Source organism: Tinamus guttatus, unplaced genomic scaffold, assembly GCF_059628265.1.
Source record: "Tinamus guttatus ecotype Peru unplaced genomic scaffold, ASM5962826v1 Tinamus_guttatus_pri_ptg000542l, whole genome shotgun sequence".
Taxonomy (NCBI): Eukaryota; Metazoa; Chordata; class Aves; order Tinamiformes; family Tinamidae; genus Tinamus; species Tinamus guttatus.
This window is the reverse complement of record NW_028289076.1, coordinates 223760-244913: the sequence shown is the minus strand read 5'-3', so window position 1 is coordinate 244913 and position 21154 is coordinate 223760. Positions and strand designations below refer to the sequence as shown.

At 39.6% G+C, this 21154-nt stretch overlaps 1 protein-coding gene across 1 annotated transcript; it reads left to right on the top strand.

The window, feature by feature from the left end:
- The first annotated feature begins 6196 nt into the window (after nucleotides 1-6196).
- On the top strand, nucleotides 6197-16686 carry CUNH8orf88 (chromosome unknown C8orf88 homolog). Its single transcript, XM_088534114.1, has 5 exons — nucleotides 6197-6427; nucleotides 7303-7379; nucleotides 10912-10996; nucleotides 13492-13598; nucleotides 16528-16686. Exons 1-5 carry the CDS (start codon nucleotides 6349-6351, stop codon nucleotides 16564-16566), a joined length of 387 nt encoding a protein of 128 aa, XP_088390240.1. The 5' UTR covers nucleotides 6197-6348; the 3' UTR covers nucleotides 16567-16686.
- Nucleotides 16687-21154: the final 4468 nt, after the last annotated feature.

Here is a 21154-nt window from a genome sequence, read left to right as displayed (position 1 = left end):
CACTTTCTGTAAAAGGTTTGTAGGACCACACATTTTCTAATGCCCTTCTCCTTTGTTAATAATAAAAATAAGCAAACGTTAATTATCTTGGTACTTTCTGCCAGCCTCAATGTGGATACCGGCTTTTGTACACAGTTCACCAAGGTTAAGTGAACCCTCTTAGCAGATGTTTTTTTTTTCTCTAGGGAGCAGTGGTCCAATGGTACCTTCTTCCAGATCATCTGAACATATCAAAAGAAAATTTTCCACATGTGAACTTGCTTCCTTGCTGTTCCTTCGGCAGAGGCACCGCCAAAATCAAAAAGGCAACGTTTGAAGTGCTGCTGCTGCTGCAGACTCTGCCACTGAGACGAAACCTCTGTGAGGTAACAGATCCAACAGATCCAGCAGATCCAGCAGGTTCCAGTGGCATTTCTGGCTCCTAGGTTGGCCTGCTGGAGCTTCTGGCATTCTCCCTGGGGAATTTCAGAGCCTGCGGAATAAGGTCAGTTGAAATGTTGGTGCTTGGTGTCTGCACAGAAAGAGAGAACATTTGGTGCACAAGCCCCGAACTAACACACTGCTTAGTCTGGGGGCTGTAATTTACCTCTGTAACTTGGCAAAACCAGCTCTCGGTGTTAAAAATGAGCCAGGCAGTTCTCCAAAAGTTATGAGATTTTAAAACAATAACTTTTTGAAAAGATATAATCTATATGTATCTTACATAGATGCTTTTATTTATAATTTTTTTATTTGCCATTTAGGTACTTCTATGGTGCATTTGATTCACGTTTTTAAGATTTTTCTCCACTTTCACAGAAACTAGACATTTCAGGGAAAAGTATTTGCTTAAAAATGCAAGTAAAGTACATGAACCCTGAAAATTAAAGAAAAACACAGAATCACACTCCAACAGAAGCATGAGTCTGACAAGGAAAAAGATCTGAATGTGAAGAAACAAGATTTGCATAAATTAATGCATATATTATATAGTGATCTCCTGATTATTATCATTCAAACCTCTTTTTAGTTACATGAGTGTTTTGTGAACACCGATCCCTGCAGTAATGTTGCCCCTTTTAATTCAACAGTTTCTCTAGTCAGTAAAAACAATGTTATTCATCACAATTTTATAATGAACTTTAACATCTCAGAAAAACAGAAAAAACTGCAAACTATAGTAAATAGTTCCTAAACTAAATAGTAAATAACTTCAGAAACAGGCAGACAATAAAAAAGCTCTTGCATCCTTTTGCTCTGCTGCTGTCACAAGACTGGTAAGGTTTAAAGTCAGTAGTCAGCTGAAATAAATAGCCATTTCGCAGACATAAAACTAAAATCACTATTCTGTATGCACCTCATGCATACACGTTATCTTTGTTCCAGTAACAGAATAAAGCATATATTAAAAAAGCATTTTTTTTTTTACTTTGTGGTCGAATTACTTTAAAAAAGATTTTAGAAGAAAAAAAAATCCAAAATAATAGTGCTAAATACATTAAAGCAGCATATGGAAACAGACTGTTTTGGCTGCACAACTGAATGACAAATGACACTGAAAATGTACTTGCAAGCATAAAGTGACAAGAGTCCCCCCGGGCTGACCCAAGAGTCCTTTCATTTCAGTGCAAAGCCATTACTTTGCTATTAACGCATCCATTTGAAAACTGAAATCACATGCAGTTATGATTACATGCTCATTTAGATGTGCAATTGCTCATTTTTACACGTGCAATATGGGAATCCTCTTTCATAAATGCTTTATGCTTTGCGCAATGATACCTAGTAATGGGTGACTATGTGGCTCTCTCCAGTCAATAGACTCTGGCTGCAAAAATAGATATTTTAAAAAGAAAGAAAATATTTTTAATTAGTTTGTAAATTAGGGAAAGAGAGTATTCTTTTTCTATGCAAAAAGGTTTTAATATTCATAATGCTATGCTTTGTGTGGTCAATCTCGCTTGACTAAATCTATCATTGGCTCTTAAAAACCAATTATTTCAATAACCGCTATTTAAAGGAAGGTTAGATTATCACCATGTAAGGTAAGAACAGATCAAATAAATAAAGCACAAATATCTGTAACAGCAATAAGCGCATCCCAACACCGGGAAAAATGGGAGGCGATTGATTATGTGGCAGAAGAGAAGGGAAGGGAAGAGAAGGGAAGAAAGGAAAAGAGAAAAGAGAAAAGAGAAAAGAAAAAGAAAAGAAAAGAAAAGAAAAGAAAAGAAAAGAAAAGAAAAGAAAAGAAAAGAAAAGAAAAGAAAAGAAAAGAAAAGAAAAGAAAAGAAAAGAAAAGAAAAGGAGAAAACTCATTGCAATCAGAGGCAGGACTGTCCCTCAGCAAGAAGTCGGAGCCGGTTTGCGGGGCTGCACAGAACGGCTGTGATCCCGTGTTTCCTCTGCCTGTGCCAGGCTGGGAAGCAGCAGCGCTGGCCTAGCTGCTAGTGCAGGTCTTGCCAAGCGAGGAGTAGCGGCGTGCGAGGTGCTAACTGCTCCTGCTGGGATGGACATGGATGGCCTCCCACAAAAAACGGCCTTTTCCAGGCTTAATATTCACACCTTGCCTGCAGACCCAGAAGCCGCAAGCTTCCCTAGCTGACAAACTCCATTGCCCTCCTCTTCCTCCCCTCGCTCTGCCCCTTCTCCTCCCTTTATGTATGAAAAGCAGCAGGCCAGTCCTTAACCCCTACGACATGTTCAGGCAAGTTTCTTACTCTTTGATTTATCCGTAGCACATCTGAACCTGCGCAGGTATCGAAGCCTATGTGACACCGTATCATGATCCATTTTATCTTTCCAGTTTGACAACCACAAGAAAAAGTTGTGTTGATCTACAAATCTAGTTTGCAACACCTCAGTCTTCCAGCAAAATGACAAGAGCCTTTTAATAAACTGCAGTTTTATCTTGGCTGCCCCCACTGACTTTTCTGTCAGGAACTGTCCTGGGGGAGGAGCAGAAAGCATGTAATATTTATGTGCACTTACATATTAATAATTGATAATAACTGCTGATTTAGCTGAGGGAAATGGTTGACATGAATAGGGAAGTAACTGTTTTACAAGATAATGTGGCAAGAACAGATGGCACCGATCAGGAGAACCATGATACCTCTTGGGAGAAGGGGGACCTCAAAGCGGCATCAAGTGACTGAGCTCGTATGTGGAAGTACCAAATCTGCACATTCAAAAAGCACGTGAGGACGCACCGTGAGGAGCTCCAAGTTCAGGAAACTAATGGAAAAGTGGTAGAGAATCACTACAGTTGGAAAAGCCCTTCAAGATCACTAAGTCCAACTGTAAACTGTTTGTTTTACAAGAGTTAGAAGCTGCAGGGATGTTGACATCTACAGGAGCACCTGCAGCTCCACACCTCTATTTGAAGGGCAGTATCCAATTCTGTGTATCTTTGTTGAAGAAAAATCAAGAGGTTTGCTGGAATTAAAATGTCTTCATATAGCACAAAGTAGGATTGTAAATCTTATCATTGGATTATTTACATATCTGGCATTTACATAAGCAAATTACGCACTTTATTTCTCTATCTTGAGCCTCTTGAGGCAGTTATTAAATGCTATGAAATATAGCAACAACAACAAAGCTAAAGCCTTTTCATTAATGTTGTAGGCTTAAGTAAGATAAATAGGATTGGGGCCTTGAAGCTGCCACACTAACATGAGGGGGTTTTATTCTGCATGCCTGGCAGTCCGCAAGGCTTAGCCATTGCTTTGGTGATCGCACCTTGGGACAAAAGTGCATTTTAATTTCAAAACCACGACAGCTTAACTTAGGAAAACTAGAAGTCCTGGCCCCTCATACCTGTGTAATTAAGCCCCTCCCTTCTCAAATAATTTAGTTGCAGGTTGATAAGTGCTGTTTGATTTGCAAAACACACCTTATTTTTTTCTCGGTGTTAGGGATTTTCCCTCCTCTCTCTGGATTTCTGGCCTCTCACCCGGGGCACCTCCTGGTACGAGGCGGCGGTGGCAGCAGCACCTCCCCCTGCCTCTCCTGCCCCCTTGACTGTGCCCAGCCCTGCCGTGCTGGGGCTGAGAACGCCCCTCGGGTCTATTTTTTCTCCCCCCGAAAAAACAAGGGGCAGCGGGAGGAACCAGCAGGAACCTCCCGCGGGGGAGGCGAGCGCCCCGCTCCGCCGCCGGCCGCGCGGCCGTTAAACGGGCGGCGGCGCCGAGCAGAGGCCCCGGCGGCGGCCCCGGCCCGCGCCGCCCCGGCCCGCGCAGCCGAACGGGGCACGGGAGGCAGCCCTGGGAGGTGGCCAGAGGTGGGACCGGCTCGGGGCTGGCGCAGGAGGCGTTAGGAGGGGGCTCAGAGGGCAGCTCTTTGCCGCTGGGGATGGGTGGTCTGGGGTTGGTCCCTTGTGTGCCTCTGGAGTTGGCTGGGCTTGGGGATGTCCTACTAAAATCTGCCCTTTACTCTCGTCAAAGTGCTCAGGGAGGCGTTGAAATGTCCCAGAAATGCTTCGGAGAGGCCCCTGTGTGTGGTGTGCCATGTATTTGCCCCTGTTTGTTTAAGGTGACCCTGGAGATGCCCACGAAGAGGCGACAGGGAGGCCTGGCATCCCGCACAGGGCCCCGCTTGAGAAGGGATGTGGCCTTGGGACAGGGCCTGGTATCGGGCCGGCGGCAGAGGGGACCTGCTGGGCCTGGAAAAAGCTTCTTCCTCGCGTTTTATGAAACAAAAAGATGGTGGGAGATGAGTTTTGCTGCTTGTTAGGCAGTGGGTTGTGCTGCCCTGGAAGCATAGCCGTGACAAAACCCACTGTTGTTGCTTTCTCCCTTTCTTTATCCAAAGACTTGTTACTGCCCAGTCCTGCTTGTGGATTAGTTACCCAGGGCCTATGTGATCCTAGCAGTCAGAAGCTAAACTTGTAAGAAGTAAGGTCTGAAAAAATAACTGTAGTCTGATATAAGAAGGATGAACTCAGCTAGGATTTGCATGGAGGATTGGTAAAGTCATTGGTGGCTTTGAGGGTTAATTTCTTGTACAATGCACTGTTGCAGAAATACTTTTTAATACAGAGAAAAATAGTGCATTTAAATACTTTGGGTTTAGACTCTTTGGATGTTAAGGCAGATGTAGAAAGTTAACAGAAAGTTTTTTTTTTTTTTTTTTTGAACATATAAGTAGAGTTTAAGGAAACATTCTGAACAAAATTAAATTTGTCTTCCAGGGCCGTAGTCTTAGTTCATTCACCTACAAGAACCTTCATTGCTGCCTTTGACTATAGAAATAAGTTAAATTCTGAGGCAGATTTTCTATTTTTTAGAATTTTTTAAAAAATTTTTCTCTAAGTCGTGAAGGTAGGAAGGAAAGATAATCAAAATGGATTTTCTTTCCTAGTTTAGGCTTACCTGTAGGCCTGAATCAGTTCAAACTGTCTGTTTGAGAAAAGTGCCGTTTAAATGGCAGCAGCCCCATGTTAAAACCCAAATGATTGTCTAACATAAATCTTCAGATATTTTTTCCATAATTCATAGACCAATTAAAGTGGCAAATGCTACTGGATTCTATTTTAAATAGTGTAACTCTTTCCTGATAAGAATCAGATAGTATTTCTGTAGTTTCACCTCCTAAACTCCTAATGATTTCCTTTGACTCTTTCTTATTATAACAGTTCTTCCTCTGTGTTATGAAACCTCTTGGAGAAAGCGGAGTTTCAGTACTATTATTAATTAGTAGCCATTGCTCTAGCTTGATGATCTGCTACTTCTAAAGAACAAAACCAGCTCCTTCTAGCTGTGAAATACCTGGTTTGACACAGGGGATGGGAGATTTCAGCTGGCAGTTCAGTTATGATAGCGGGAGACTTCTCAACCCAGCAAGACCTCAGCAGTTTTCAGTGCTTCCGTTTCTTCACCAGCAAAACGGAGTGGGAAAGATGTAAAACTGTATTAATTTAATTAAAGTAGCAACAAGTAATTAAAAAAGCAGCTATGCAAGCACACCTAGATGCGCTCTGAGCTGTAATGCAGCCAGCAGACTGTAAGGGGTAGACCGATGTTAATTAATTAGTCCTCACTGGAATTAAATTAGCCCTGTTAGAAAATACCTTAGTTTCCATCACCCGTCCTATCCCTGTTCTCCAATCTTATAGGCTTGCCCACTGAAAAAAATGGTTCTGAGAAGAAGCTGGGCTGGCTTGAGTGGAATGAGGAGTGACAGAAATGTCTGATTCTTTCTTCCATGATTTTTTTTCTTCCCCGATCTGAGTAGCTAACAGATAATATATTCTCTTGACAAATGTAACTAGTAAATAAACAAGTAGATAAACTGATCTAATTGTTTAATGTCCTTACGTATGCCTGTGTTGATTCCTGCTACTTTTTTAAAGCGTGACACTTCAAAATGCTAGAGGAAACTAAGAAGCTCATTGGTAAATCCCTTCAGCCAGCACGACCTGTACGTCATTTGTCCTCACAAAATGGTGAGTATGAAGATGCAATTAATTTAGCCAGAACTTGTGTTGCTTTAAGGGAGATAACAAGAATGTGCCTGGCGTATCTCATACTCCTCTCTTTTTTTTTCCACCCTTCTTTTTTCCTTTCCTTTTTTATATAAATATATATATATATATATTAAGGCTTTTTGTTTCAGCTGCCATAGCGTAAAATACTTTACTATGTGCTGATCTTACTGCATCATCTCTGATAAAATTTGAATTTAAACTATGTCAGGTCTATGCAGATTTCTTTTCAGTGTTCTCATTTGGCATCTGAAACTTTACTACTTAGAAAGCTGGTTGTTACCTCCGTTAATTTGGAACTTGGATTATTGGTAGTAGACTTCTGTTTTTGAAGGAAAAAAAAGGCAATTCAAGAAGTGGCTTACTCCTCAGATTTTTTGCAAGTGTGGTATAGTGCACCATACCATTTTTATTGTGTTTTGATAAAAGTTAAGAAAGGTCTTAAGAAAATTATGCATTTGCATCAAGTGCATGAGTGTGTGTGTTTGCTTTTGCTTGTTTTTAATCCCTGATTGCATCTTTCAGATATTGCAATTTTATCGATTTTATTGTTGTCATTGTAAGTTACAAGTTTTTGGTTAGAGAAATAACAATGGCAGCACTGGTGTGAACAGAAATTAAGTAGCACCCTAAGCTTGTGTTGTACGTTATAACTCATGAAAGAAAAGCCATAATCACCATAGATCCAATTTTCCATTTAAGACATTAAAAAGCAGCTGGATCATGTCTTTGCAACCTGATTCCATTGCTGTTCTGGTGGCAGGCATCACAAAACAAAACCATAGTCTCTACTGTTTTTCCTTAATATCTGCTTTTTTTTTTTTTTTCCACACCAGAGCCAGTGATTGCTTTCAACTTCCAGCCTGAGTTGCCCAGCAGCACTGAGGTGTGCTTGCCGAGGGAGGTTGGCTGGGTGAGTATTAAGAAACTACAGTAAGGACAAGGTTAGTAATGACTAAGCTTCCCAAGGAATGCATTCCAGAGTGCCATAAATGGGGAGCTACCCCCTGCTATTACTATTGGAAAGCATGTGATATTTCCAGTTACAAGTTCAAGAGCACTGTTATGCTGCAAAAGCGACATATTAGAAATGTCGAAAAGAAACTTCAGCTTCAAGATGCCTTTTCGATATCGGTGTGCACTGGTAACTGAAAAAATGCATCCTGTGAGTTATACAAGGAGGTGTAATAAAAGTCTCTGTGGGTTTTTTTAGTCTTTGTTAGTGGTTTTGCTGTTTTAATCTTGAAGTACACAGAATTATTCAAGGTATTCAGTCTTTCCCCATTATATTTAGTGAGTAATGTTACTCACTACAAAAATGTGTGTGTGTTTTCATTTTTTTTACACTTTATTAACATGAACACAAATTCATTTGAGGCAGCAAATTTCACAAAACTAAATTTCTTAAGTTTTTTCCAGATATTTAGGTGACTGTATGTGTGCAAATACCTACCTATGTGTGTATATATGCGCACATACACATATATATGTGCCTGTACATATACACGCACAAACATGTGTAATGTGAAAATATAAAATCACCAAAAAGCCTTCTATAACTCTTCTCTGTACTTGTATCTTGAGGCTTCGTTTTGTTGACTCTGCTGGAACAGGCAGTGAATGGGATATTCAAAAAAACAGAAGCACTCTGGTACCAAGCTTTACTGCCCTAAATGCTTGATTTTAGATGCATTACAGTATGTCTCAAACAGGTGTTTGCTGCAAAGGGAAGTTTCTAGTGTTTCAGGTGGATCTTTTTTAACTCATCTTGATTTTATGTTGTATTGATTTGAATGTCCTTTGGATTTTGATGAAGAGTGATGTTCCTCAAGGTTCTGGGCATTTCTTTTCCTCCATAGTCTCTCTAGTAGTAGTATGTGACTGCATATACATTATCCCTTAGCACAGGGGCTTTAAAGCCTATTGGAAGACTCTCATTATGAGAGGAAAACTGTCCCATCGGGAAGCCTTGTGGTCAGCTGTCCCTGCAGTCAAGTACCAAGCTGGGTGCAGTGAGAGCTGCCCGTGCCTTTTGTTTGAACCACTTCCCACAAGTGAAAAGGATTTTGATTCCTTATATCAGACTAGAATTCAGAGGGAGTTTGATCAAGTGGGGGGTTCTGTTCTGGTGTGTGCTAGTATCATAGGATTGCAGATGAACAGTTACTTAACTGCACAGGATTTCTGAACATGAAAGCTTGACTTTGATGTTCAAAATTGGAAGAGTGGGGCAGGGAGAGATGTTGTTGATTATTGACAGCTATTCCCAGTTTATAAGTTTTTTAAAGATAGATTAGTCAGTAATCTTTCCCTTTATGTATTCAGGAAATACATCTTTTCGTTTTACATCTTTTCATTTTTTCTGGCTGAGGAAGTGAGTTTTTGTGTAACATCTAGGAATCTGTATTACAGTCAGTTCTTAAGCAACAACATAAATATTTTATATTTTTGGTAGGATCTGTAGCTGAGATTAATTGTTTTATTATTTCGGTTTCTTTGCAGTAGATCTATGAGTAAGTGTTCAAATGTGAAGGTAGCTTCACCTACACATTTTAAAAAATAAAAGATATTTTTTAGGAAATATTCCTTGTTAGATGTTTTCTTTTTTTTTTTTAATTCAGTGACAAGCAGGGTGGTTAAAGGTATGGTAGGACAGTATTGTCAACAGCAATAAGGAACTAACCGTACTATTTGTTATAGATGGATAATATAGGCACTGTTGCCTTTCCCCCAACACCTTGAAGAGGAAAGTGAATTATTGTGTAGTTTTGTGGCATGACTATTCCTAAAGCAAATTTTTCTAGCTTCCTCAGTCAAACTGATCTTAAAAAGAAAAACCCTGAAATTTTAGGACAGGGATCTGTTCCTTTATCTTTCTTCCAGTATCAGTCTAACAATCCTATAAGTCTTCATTTATTGCATGAATCTTGCAGAATACTTCAGTCACTTTTGACTATTTAAAAACCAGGGAGGTGGAGGTTTAAATAAATAGAGCTGTAACCAGCCTATCCTACCAACTGTAAGGTGATGACTGCTGTAACACATTTATTTTAATTTACAGGTAAGGAAATTAATACTTGTTTTTTTAAACATGTATTTAGGAGAACAAACTCTATATTCCTTTTTAGAATAGCATTCTAGGCAGCAATGCTGCAGTACTCTGAATTTTATCAGTATTTGGCTGTGTGTGGCTACATGCAGCATTTCTTTGGTCTTAGTATAGCTCTATTCTTTACTGACCTTTTTTAAAAAAGAAAAAAAGAATAGTGAGGAGGGTTTTAAATGTTTTCACTGTCAGGTGCTTTGTGACTGCCTCCAAATATCTGCTGATCTATGTACTCTGAATTTGTCTATTTTGGATTTAGACTGATGACATTGGCCAGGAGGTGAGCATAGGATTCACAGAGTATTTTCCTAACCAAGAGGTGTTCTTTAACTAAGACAAACACGTTGCATTTCAGTGTGTTCCCTGCCTTCCCTGACTTTAGATATGTTCTATTCCATCCCCTTCCCCAGCTTCGTTGCCCTTCTCTGGACACGCTCCAGCACCTCAATGTACTTCTTGCAGTGAGGGGCCCAAAACTGAACCCCATATTCACAGTGCAGCCTCACCAGCACCGAGTACAGGGGGACAGTCACGTCCCTGGTCCTGCTGGCTACTCTGTTCCTAATACAAGCCAGGATCCCTTGGCCTTCTTGGCCACCTGGGCACACAGCTGGCTCATGGTCATTGGGCTGTCACCCAACACCCCCAGATTCCCCAGAACAATGACATGGAAGTCGTCGTTCCTCTATTATCTTAACTTAGCTGCATGTCTAGGAGACATGCAACCTCCTAAATAGTAAAGATTAAAAACAAAGTAGCATCTGTACTTTTCAGGCTCTAATCTGCTGTCTCAAATGTCATCATTCCTTCTACCACTTGTTTATGCTGCTTCATGGATAGTTGAGTTATTGCCTTATTGCATATGGCCACTAGTAGTAAGTGTGTTATGGGTTCAGACTGAATCTTTGAGGCATTTTATATCACTAATATACCTTTTTTTCCAGCTGTTCTTTTGTGTATGGGGAGAGGACCTTCATCTTACAATCAGAGATGCATCAACTGTTAGACACAGCTACAGTGTTGACTACTAGTGGTTGAATTTGTGCAAGTCTGTTTCTTTTAGGACTGTTTTAGATCACTGTTTTCCTTACTAATTTAAAAAGAGCAGGAAAAAAGTGAACAGAATCCAGTGTGAGTGCAAGAAGGCTAAGTTGCCCAGAAACTTCCTGGCTTTGAAAACAAAACTGACTGTTGAAATTCTGCTCATACTGTCTATTAAAAAACAAGCAAACAAACAGATCATATGCTGCACATCTTGCTAAAAGGGAATTGCTAGTTTCATAACTTGTTTTTGTGAAATATATAAGGATTTTAAACCTTTTTTTCCTCCATTTTTTAGTTGTCTGAAATGACTGGAATGAAGCTCTTAACTCAAACTCTGATACCCAGTCAACCAAAACCGAATGAATTAGAAGAAAAGAAAGGTAAAATATTGCATATAGATATATGTCAGAATTGTGTTATCTGAGTGGGTGACATTTGACATGTGGACTAAGTATTATTTTTTTTCTAATACCATTTTGAGAGGTTGGCTTCCTTCTGCACCACGCTTCGTGAGGTAAACATAACCATTGTGTGTTGGTTTTTGTTTTTTGTTTGTTTTCCCCCCTCTCCCCATGTGTTGCTCCAGAGTAAGTATAAAATTTGGCTTTAATTGAGGAGGGAAACTTCCCCTGGCAGTGTCTACTTGTCTTGCACTGGTAGAGCTCAAGCACGAAAGCTTCTTGATACAACCCTTGCCTTGCATACATCTGCATGTCGTTTCTGTGTGTGGGCATGTTGCATCCTCTGGTTTCTTCTAATCCAGTCCTTTACTACTGGAGTAGTCATGAATGGCTCTCAGGATGGTAGTTCTTGTGCCAGCCTTGTCCATAAGGTTTCTTCCTCATGCTTTTCAGTGTGGATCACTTCATGGATCACTTCTGTAGTGCTCGTTGCTCAGTGGTCATAAAGCTGCCATATGTTCTATCACTCTTTGATAGGTTAAACAGGCCAAATTTTACTCCACCATTTCTTTAATGTATGTTCTCAGTTTCCAAAATTATTTTAAAATCCTTTTGTGCATCACCTCCAGCTTAATTCTTCATTCTTAACTGTGTCATTGGAACTGTGACAGTACTCCTGAGTAGTTGATCTGTTCATCAGGAATACATTATTAGGAAAAATCTACTGTAATCAGGCATCTTGGTTGTTTATCTGCAATGTTTAAGTAATTTCTGGAGATAGAGTTTTTTATTGCCCTCACCACCTGAGAATTAAAAGAATTCTGTTAAATTTTATGTGAGCTTTTGAGCTGTCCATATTTTTCTTCAGCCTGAGGGGTTGCCATGCCCAAGTTTTTGAGGATGCTGTCATTCTACGCTGTCATTCGTTACTGATTTGGAAGGTGAGTGACTGTTGGTTTTTGTTTGTTTGTTTTTAGTGTTGTATTCCATTCTGTATTAGGCAGGGTCCCATCTCTTGTTCTTGATCTGGGTGAGCAGACCAGGAACCACAGCTTTCTCTGGCTGCACTTTGCCTGGATTGTGGATTTATGTTTGGTTCATTGGTGATGACTTTCTGATCCTTTCTCACCTACTCTGCTTTTGCTATATAGAACTCTTCTGTTTTACAAAATCTTGACTGCATTTTTCTCATCTGGTTCTGGTCTCCTGTATCAATTACCACTTTGGATCTTCTGTCATGTTAACTGCTCTGTGACTGCTTCCTGGGTCACCTCTCCATTTGTCAATAGGGGAAACTTGCTCTTACACTTGTGTTCAGAGTTGTTGCTTGCTAATGATCATTGCTGTTAACCTCAGAGTGAAACATCTTCAGAGGTCCTGTTGTTCTGCTACTGCCTGTAAATCACAATCTGCTTTTTCCCCCTCTTTTGTCGTAGTATCAAATTTGCTTTCAAACTTCATTTTATCTCCAGCTTTAAGTATTGCTGAGGTTAACCATTTCCCTCACTTAAGTTCAGCAATTATTAAAATCAATCACTTGTGGTCAAAGACAGGGAAAATGACCCTCATACTTGATTTCAAGGCTTTTCCTGTCAACAGAACACAGTCTAAAAAGGAAGCAAGTGGCTAAATTACAATTCTTAAAAAAGGAACTTCTTTCTCATCAAGGACAAAGAAATAAGGTTTGTCCCTTCTTGCCCCACACCATTCCTTTCTTTTTGCATCTGTATTGTGGGTTTTGTTTTCTATTTTTTTGTGCATTTTTGTGTGTGCATATGTTCTTGTTTTTAGTGTGGTTTTTTTTGTTCTTGTTGTTTTTGTTTTTCACATATTTGACTCTGTATTAGGTGGACATATTATATCTGGCTATGGTAGAAATAGTGGAACAAACCAAATGTAGCATAGACCTCAACTTTTAAGTCCGCATAAATCCCTTCAAACTTGCTAATTGGTGTTAATATTTGCGCTTATATGCAGTATACGTGATTGCTTTTAGTTGTTGAAAGACGTCAACTTAATAGTGCTATGAAAAGAGACTACATAGGTTTTCATGTTGCACGTCCCATAAATTTGTGCCACTTTGATGGCATGAATTATTACTAACTCAGAGGAATTTCCTTTTAGGATTTCAAGAGCAATTTGTGAAGTTTCTGTTAATTAGAACAAGGTACTGGGAGTCAGTCTACATGGGGTGTAAGGTTAGATTCACCTTTGGTTGTGTTCCTTTTTACTAAAACATAAATGTTCCATTAGATTAGAATAGTTCTCCCTATTTACTGAGTTGGTTTGATAGGAGTAAAACTGAAAAGCTATGTAATTTATTGCAAGTACCCCATCTCAAGCTGAGACTTGAATATCTGCTCTTTTCACATGCAATTCTATCCTTGTAATAGAAATGAAAGTCTCTTACACCTCTCCTGGCTTGAGGACCGTAAATATCAAAGCTGAAATAACTGCATAATTTTGTGTTACAGAAAGAATCAAATACAGCAGAGACTTTCTTTTAAAGCTTTCAAATGTTTCACTCTCTCAAGAGAAGCCAAAGTTTCTTCCTGATCATCCAATTGTACTTGAAAAACCAGTAAGTGATTTTTTTTTTTGCATATTAAATGAAATTATAAAAAATGGTCATGGAGGTTTTGACTATTCATTTTATAAGAAAAATATTTCTTAAAGTCTCTCAAATTCATATAACCTTGAAAAGACTAACTGTGCAGTTATAGCTCTATTGCTGTTGTGCATAACAACTTCCCTGATGTATATGTGGCAGAGCCGTATTTGGCATCTTGCCATGACAAGAATGGTTTTTAAAAAAAGTATTTTAATTCATCTTTAAGAAAAAAAGATCAGATAACCCAAATTTGGGAAATCATAGTATAGTATATGACAGCTTTGTCATTGTGTGTCAGCCGTAGCTATACTTCTTTAAAATAAAAGAATCTTGATAAAATTCTCGTCTGGTGAAAGCTTAATCCCAGTATTTTATTTTTATTTTTATTTCCTGCTTAAGATTAGTGTCCACTGTAAAGGAAATTTAGGAAATTTAAATGCATTTCGTGTTACTGTTGTCTCTAGTTAATGCTTCTGCAGAGTGCATTTTCTGGGGAGAAATGAGTGATGATTGTGCAGGACATTCAGGAGTGGCACCGTAAACATGGAAATGAAATAATTTTCTTCTTAGTACATCAAGTATTTTAGGATTATTATAGTTCATATTCTATAGATGACAAGTGGGGAATCATTCTGGGATATAAGTGTTAGAGTATCAAACTAGGTTGTGTACCAGCCTGCTTTTGAGTTACTTGTGTTCTTTCTGGAAATAGGTCCACCATTAAGGAACACTTCTTCCAAATGAGTACTGTGTTATCTGAAATTTGAGGCAGTTCTTAACTGTTATGTTAGCTTATTTTTTTTCTGGAAAACAATTTGAAAACTTGCCATCCGTCTGTGGTCTCGTTTTTTGCATCTCTTTAATGTATTTGTCTGAAGGTGATAACAAAAACCTCTCAGGGTGAGAAGCTTTAGCCCTTGATTTGGAAGTCTTTGATGATTTGGCTCCCTTAACCCTACCACAAAGCATTTTTTATGAATGCATTTAAATCTACCAAAACTAGACAGGCAACTTGAAGCTTATTTTTTAATAGTAGTGGAATTAACCTTCTGCAAGACTAAGGTATTTCATTTCAAGATGAAATATTACCTGTAACAACTTTTCACCAGTATCCTTGCCATCATCCAGCTATATCCCTTTAATAATGTGTCCTGAAGTCTTCAATCTTGAGTAAATTCATTTATAGTTGAGACAATCATTCCACATAGGCAGCTCTCCAGGGCTGTGAGGAGATGGCAGGAAGGGTCTGTATGAGTGCACACGTGTGCATATATGTACAGCACAGCTCCATGAATGCTGAGAAAGTAAGGCTGAGGAATAACAACCCAAAAGTGATTTTTTTGCTGATTATTGCACAAATTCAGTTTTACTGTTTTGAAATATCAAATTCATAAAAGTAGCAACACACCTTGTTCCAATTAAATGCAGTAGAAATGAGGCTCTTAAAAGGCTTTTAGATACTGAAAAAAGTATTTAAAGAGTTGCATGCATAGAATAGAAAAACTGCTTATGAGTATGCTTTCACATAATGATTATGTTCATAAATACATGGGGATCCAACCACAATAATTAGGGTAGAGGGAAAGACAGTAAAAACCAGTACCAGCCAAGAAGGGTTGGTAAATCACAAACTGTTGTTAGTTGGAATGTTAGGGGTGACAGTGTCAAGTCAGAAATATCAGTTGCTGTTACTGGTGTCTTGATTGTCTAAGTGGCTGAGCAGGAAGCCGAAGGACCGTACTGCCCTTTTCACATGAGAAGAAAGCAAAAGCTGGTGAATCTGCCATGTGATCTTACAGGGAATACTGGGAAGGGCATGGCACGTAAACTGGTCTCGTCAGCATGAAAAGTTGTTACTTGCTCGCCAGTTGTACAACAGATGTTAATTTTCTGTTAAAAGTGTTGAACTTTGTCTGTGATGATGTGTTTGCTTTTTTTATCTTGTGGAGTTGACTAGAATAATTGTTTTGGTGTTAATGCCACATAAAAACATCTACTGTTGAATGTAGTAGAATGACCTACTCCTGAGTTTGCTTAGAGGTACATTAGCCTTGAAGTGCTTCAGATGTGAAATGTCTTCAGATCTGTTTGCATGCCAAAATGAAGCAGCTTGCTTTTCATTGAGTCATTTCTCCATTGACAAAGAAGAAAGATGTTCATTTCCACCCTCTGTCCTCTGCATGCTAGTGGGTTTTTTTGTATATATATATGCTGTAGATGCTATAATTATATCAGAAAATTCCAGAGTGCTAAGTGTTCCTATGCCTCCCACCACACACAAGCCAGAGGGATAAATGAGATGTGCACATAGCTAAGAATGTGCTAAAAGACCAAGAAACCCCAAACGCACTCACAGTTCCTGCCGGGAAGCCGGCAGCCCTGCAGTGTGTCCATGGTCCTGTGTGGCAGGAACGGCTGCTTGTTACCACTTCACCGCAGAGGCAATAGTAAAAAAGTTATTTTCCATCTTAATATTCCCTAGTACCAAAGACTTGAAATCAGAAATGAATATGTATGCCCATCCATGGATGAAAACTGTATTTTTAGATGGAGAAGGCTTCTGGGAGTGCTGTAGTCCTTAACAAGAGAGGTGCTGCTGCAGTTCGAGGCCGGGTGTCGTGTTTGTCCCTCACGGCAGCACCTTTGGGAGGGCCGTGCGGGGAGCACGGGACCCCCGCTCAGCTCTGCACTTGAGCCACGTGCTGCTGTCGGGCTGGCCCAGGCTGCCAGGAAGCCTTCAGGTCTGGTGATTAATGACAGTATAGCTCTTTGGATTAACGTGAAATACATTAAATTGTTAAACGTGCACGGAGTAGAAAAGATTGATAAGGAGATACATGGAGACTTTGTTTAAATGACAATTATAACTGAAGTAATTAGCGGGTTTGTTTGTTTGCAGGAGAACAGCAACACTTCTGTTGATTTACACAAGAAGTGATAGGTTGTTGGGAAGATGAGATCCATTGGCGAAGCATATTTTTACAGAAGATTTTTAGAAGGTACTTGAGTGCCTACAGATGAAAAAAAGACCTTATGAAATCTACAGAAATGCTTATTTCTATCACCTGAATGTTTTGCAACCCAAACCTTTAATTTGTAATGTCTGAGGTAGCAGTGAAAGTAAATTATTTTGTTTCTCTGTGACAGACTTTTCCTTGAATCAGCTGTGTTCATATATAGTGTGTCCATATAGTTCATTAACCATATAGTTCATTTGACCACAAACTTCAAACTAATACTTGAATTGATTTTTTGCTTGTTCCCTCTCTCTTCTTTGGCAGTAATAATGGACAGTAGCTACCAGCTACATCAAATCTTCAAATGACTTAGGAGTACATACATATTCTGGAGGGTCAAAACTTCACTATCTTTTTCCTGCCTTTTTTACCTGCCTTCTTTCAAGCAATGAAATATCTTGTTATTAACAGTTTTTCTAAAAGTAAAAATCCATCATTGTTGGTCAATACAAGAGAAATGTCTAAGCATTTAAATATCAAGAATGAGGCAGCACTTAAGCTCTTATCATACATATGGGGAAAGTTTTTTAGCAATCTATAGTGGATGGCGTAACTTTTTTTTCTTAAATTAGAATAGTGTTTTTTTTTAAAAAACAAATGGAGAACAGGAATCTGTTGTATTTCTTGAAAATATTTCTTTCAGTTGACAATTTTCAGTAATAGTTTCTTTTTTCTTTTTGAAATTGAAAGTTTTTGTCTTCAAAATTTTCTGCATTCACAAGCTACCGTAAGATCCTTTTTTATGCCAAAGGCACTTTCTTTTAAACTTTTTAGCAAATGAGGATGGAAACTAAATTAGAGTGTATTGGATAACTTTACAATAGCACCAAAAACTTGTAGATGACACTTGATAGAATCAAGTACTTATTTCCCTCCCCAAAACAGTTCAAATGAGTTCGTCCTACAGATTGTGTTTCTCATATTTAGCAACAATTTGACAAACACTTTAAATTATGTGAATGTGGAGCAAAATTATCTTGCAAGTGTATTTTATTTATGTAGTGTTTAGGAGTGATGTTACAAAACTGAAATCTGCTCAGTTTTTTTGTCACTGGTAGTGTTTTAAAGTGAATAACATGGATTGTTTGCCCAGTATATGTTGAAGGTTATCTCTGCATGTGGCTGTCTCACAACTCTTAAGTGAAACTCAAATTTGTTCTTACCATTCATTCAAATGTTTGTCTACTAGCAAAAATATGAAGGAGAATAATAGGTGGTAGAAGAGCTGTGACCTACTCAAACCTTCTTTCTCAGCATGTTTTCATTAAATTCTTCTGCCAGAAGGACCTTCAAAGGTTTGTTCATGTCTAAGCATATATTATAAAAGAGCCTCTATTTTTGTCTGTTTTTTTCATTCTTTGCTAAGGTTTCATTTTCTCTCTCTACCTTTTTTGCTTGATCTTAGACTTTCTGTAGACTGATGTTTCTATTTATGTGTGTAAAGGTTGCAAAGGGCATTAGATGATTTCTTGGTTGTGTAACATACTGACCCCGAGAAGTAAAATGGTCCAGTGTGTACCCAGTGAATCCCTATTTTTTGAACATGTAAGTATCTAAATCCATGTATTTGAAGTCTCACGCGGATCAGCCTGCCAGGACGTGTGCAGGGCAGGGGGAGGTGTCCGGGGCACTGTGTGTCCTGCCTGCGTTGCAGCACAGCGCGTGCCCAGGGAAGGTTCCTCGCGTGCCAAGCTCTGAGCCTTGGGTTTATGCTCCATTTAGAGGGCAGCGCGCTGTGGGTGCTGTGCTGCCGCCTCCTGCAGTGTTTTCTGGAACAGGCTCCTTTCGGATTTTTACATAACAAGTACCTGCCACTGTAAGGTACCTTTCAGCACCATAGGAAATACCCTGAATGTCATTTGTTTCATGACCTGGCAGGTAGAACCTGCTTCTGTCTCTAGAAGAGCATGGTTTGTTGAAGGTGTGGAGACAGTCTGGTGATCTTTGCAGGCAGTTGGTGGATGGACCAGACTTCTGCAGAACGCTGTCCCGGGCCTTCCTGGGTTCAGAAGTTGCTAGAGGCATTAAACTTCCTAACATCTGGGGCTTCTTGCTAGAGGGGTTCCTCTCCCCAGCTCCATAACTTGATAGAGAAGCAGCTTGCTATGTGTCCTGTCCCAGATTTCTCAAGGGGGTGTTTATTTCATATTTATCTGCCATGCTGGATGAGAGAGCAGTCACTTGGTACTGTAATGGAACTGTGAGGTTACACTAGTCTTTTCTGCCTATTTTATTTATTATTAAATCAGCTACAAGCATAATTACAAGTGCAATTTCTGGGCTGAAGGGCTCGCCTGCTGCTTAGATGCTAATGGGACAGCAAGGTGACTTCTCTGGGAAGATGTTATTTCTGCTTCTAAGTTTAACAGGCGTTTCTTTTATGAGAACAGTATTAGGATCAGATACAGTGAAAATTAATTCCCGAGTATTGAGGATGTGGAGCTCAAAGCTTCCTGCTCGTGAGGGCCCCAGCACAGCCCATGAGGCAGGTTTCAGGGGAGGAGGTTGGGGAGGGGGAAGGCAGGTGCTGGGAAGAGAAGATGGTTCTGCCTCGTCTTTCCCTGGGCAGGTATCCCCTCTCCAAGTGAAGTTCTGTTTTAGCACAAAAAGGTGTCCCCCTGTTTATTCTCCTCAGCGATGACTTTAAAATAACAAGTTTATGATAATAGATGTGTTCAAGTTCATACCCATTTCTCTGGAAAAAGGAGAAAACAGCATGAAGTAATGACTTTTATTAATGGAAGCTCAGACTACACACAAATACTTAGTCAAATCAATCACAACGTGCTTCTCTGATCATTGATCAGGAGTTGAGTTTACACAGCAAAGAGCTTGGCACGGTTGTCCTGCTTTGCCTTTGGAATGCAGGTTCCGCTGAGCCCCTCACAAGAGAACATGTAATGTTTCATGTTGAAAAGGGAAAGCTCACACCTGTAATGAACTATCACATCCTGCTCTCTTCCCCAGGGTACCTATATACTGCCATATAATATATACATATACAGTATATACTGCTGTGATGAAAAGCATTCAGTGATGTTGTGCCATTAGCAATGCTTGGAACCACGGCTTCTAGTTGCTGTCGAGGACCCACCATGATGCTGAAAGAGAATTTATTTATTTACTTATTTTTCCTTAAGCAATATTTCCATTTTTTTTCTGCCTCTTGTAAAATGCTAAATAAAACCTCTTTAATGCATATGTAACCACTGGTATGAAGTGGGGGGGGGGGGGAAGGCACTTACATGTGCAGCTAATGCTGTTTTCTTCTGAAAGCTGCATAGTTTCAAGGACAAACCACTCCATGCACCGGGAAAGCCCTTCAAACGGTAGGAGAGGTAGCACATTCGGCAGGGGAGGACTTAAGGAAAAGAAGTGCTGCTTTGATCAGTCTCGTAAGGTGCCTTAGATGGGGCTGCGTGGAATTCAGCAGGCGAGTGCCAGAGGGTAAACTGCACAGAGAGCCTCTTGGAGAGGGGCTGCAGCCCCACTGCATGGGTCAGGGTTTCAGCGGCACAGCGTGTCCCCTGAGTGACTGTGCTGCCTGTGCTTCCCGGGGACATCACCCAAACCTGCTGTTATCCTCTGCGCGATTCTCGGAATTGAGTGGTTTGCTCTAAAAGCAGGAGTTGTGATGGATTTATTGAAGGTCATTCGCAGAAAAGCAAAGCTGTAATCACCAGATTATAAATGGGACCAGAATAAAACACATGGGTATATTGCAGTCCTTCCTCTTTGGCCTTTTGGAATTGAACCTTTTTTGCAGGAAGGAACTGCAAGATTTGTGGAGAGAGAGAAAGCAAAGAGAGGAAACGTAGGTGCTAAGTCTATTTAGTGAAGGGCTGCTAAGAGCTCAGGGACTGGGATTTTTGTTTTGGGAATTAGGTTCATTAATAGGATTTGTCTCTCTAGATGTGTTCATAAATCCTTCAGTTTTGCACATTTTTCTGAAAAATTTTATTCTTGAAGAAGAATCTTAAGATTCTTCAGAATCTTACCTAACATTGGGCTATGAAAGTATTACTCTGACACATCAGCGGGTTAGTAAGCTTTGGTGAAATGAATATCAATTTAATAGTTAATGTCACAGTGCCGGAAATGTTAAAACATTTTTTCTCTATCTTTTGTTTTCTTTGCCAAAAGGTTATTTAGTATCCTTGGAGCTCAAATCTTTATATAAAGATTAGGTTTTCAATTACAGAGGGAACTTGCCACTCTTGTAGCCCGACCTGAAGCAGCTTTGGCCACGTAAGGGGTGAGCAAGGGACAGTAGTAGATCCTGGTTCCCATTACTGATAGGAAATGAATTTGCTATCTCCAGTAGTTACTGCTTTAGGGTAATATTGGATTTAACAGTCCTGAAAACCCACGTCTTCCTGAATCATCCTGAGACAGGTAAGTACATTTTTCTTCATTGTAATAGCTTATCTATATAAAGTCTCTAAGGCTGTAATTTCGTGTTGAGTCAGATTCAGAATATGGCTTAGAATTGCTTAATATTGTTCGTAG

Excerpts from the sequence above, each read along its gene's own strand:
- CUNH8orf88 (XM_088534114.1), top strand. The coding sequence starts at position 6,349 with ATGCTAGAGGAAACTAAGAAGCTCATTGGTAAATCCCTTCAGCCAGCA. Across the intron at positions 7,380-10,911 it reads TGCCGAGGGAGGTTGGCTGG|TTGTCTGAAATGACTGGAAT; the intron begins GTGAGTATTAAG and ends TCCATTTTTTAG. Across the intron at positions 13,599-16,527 it reads CAATTGTACTTGAAAAACCA|GAGAACAGCAACACTTCTGT; the intron begins GTAAGTGATTTT and ends GTTTGTTTGCAG.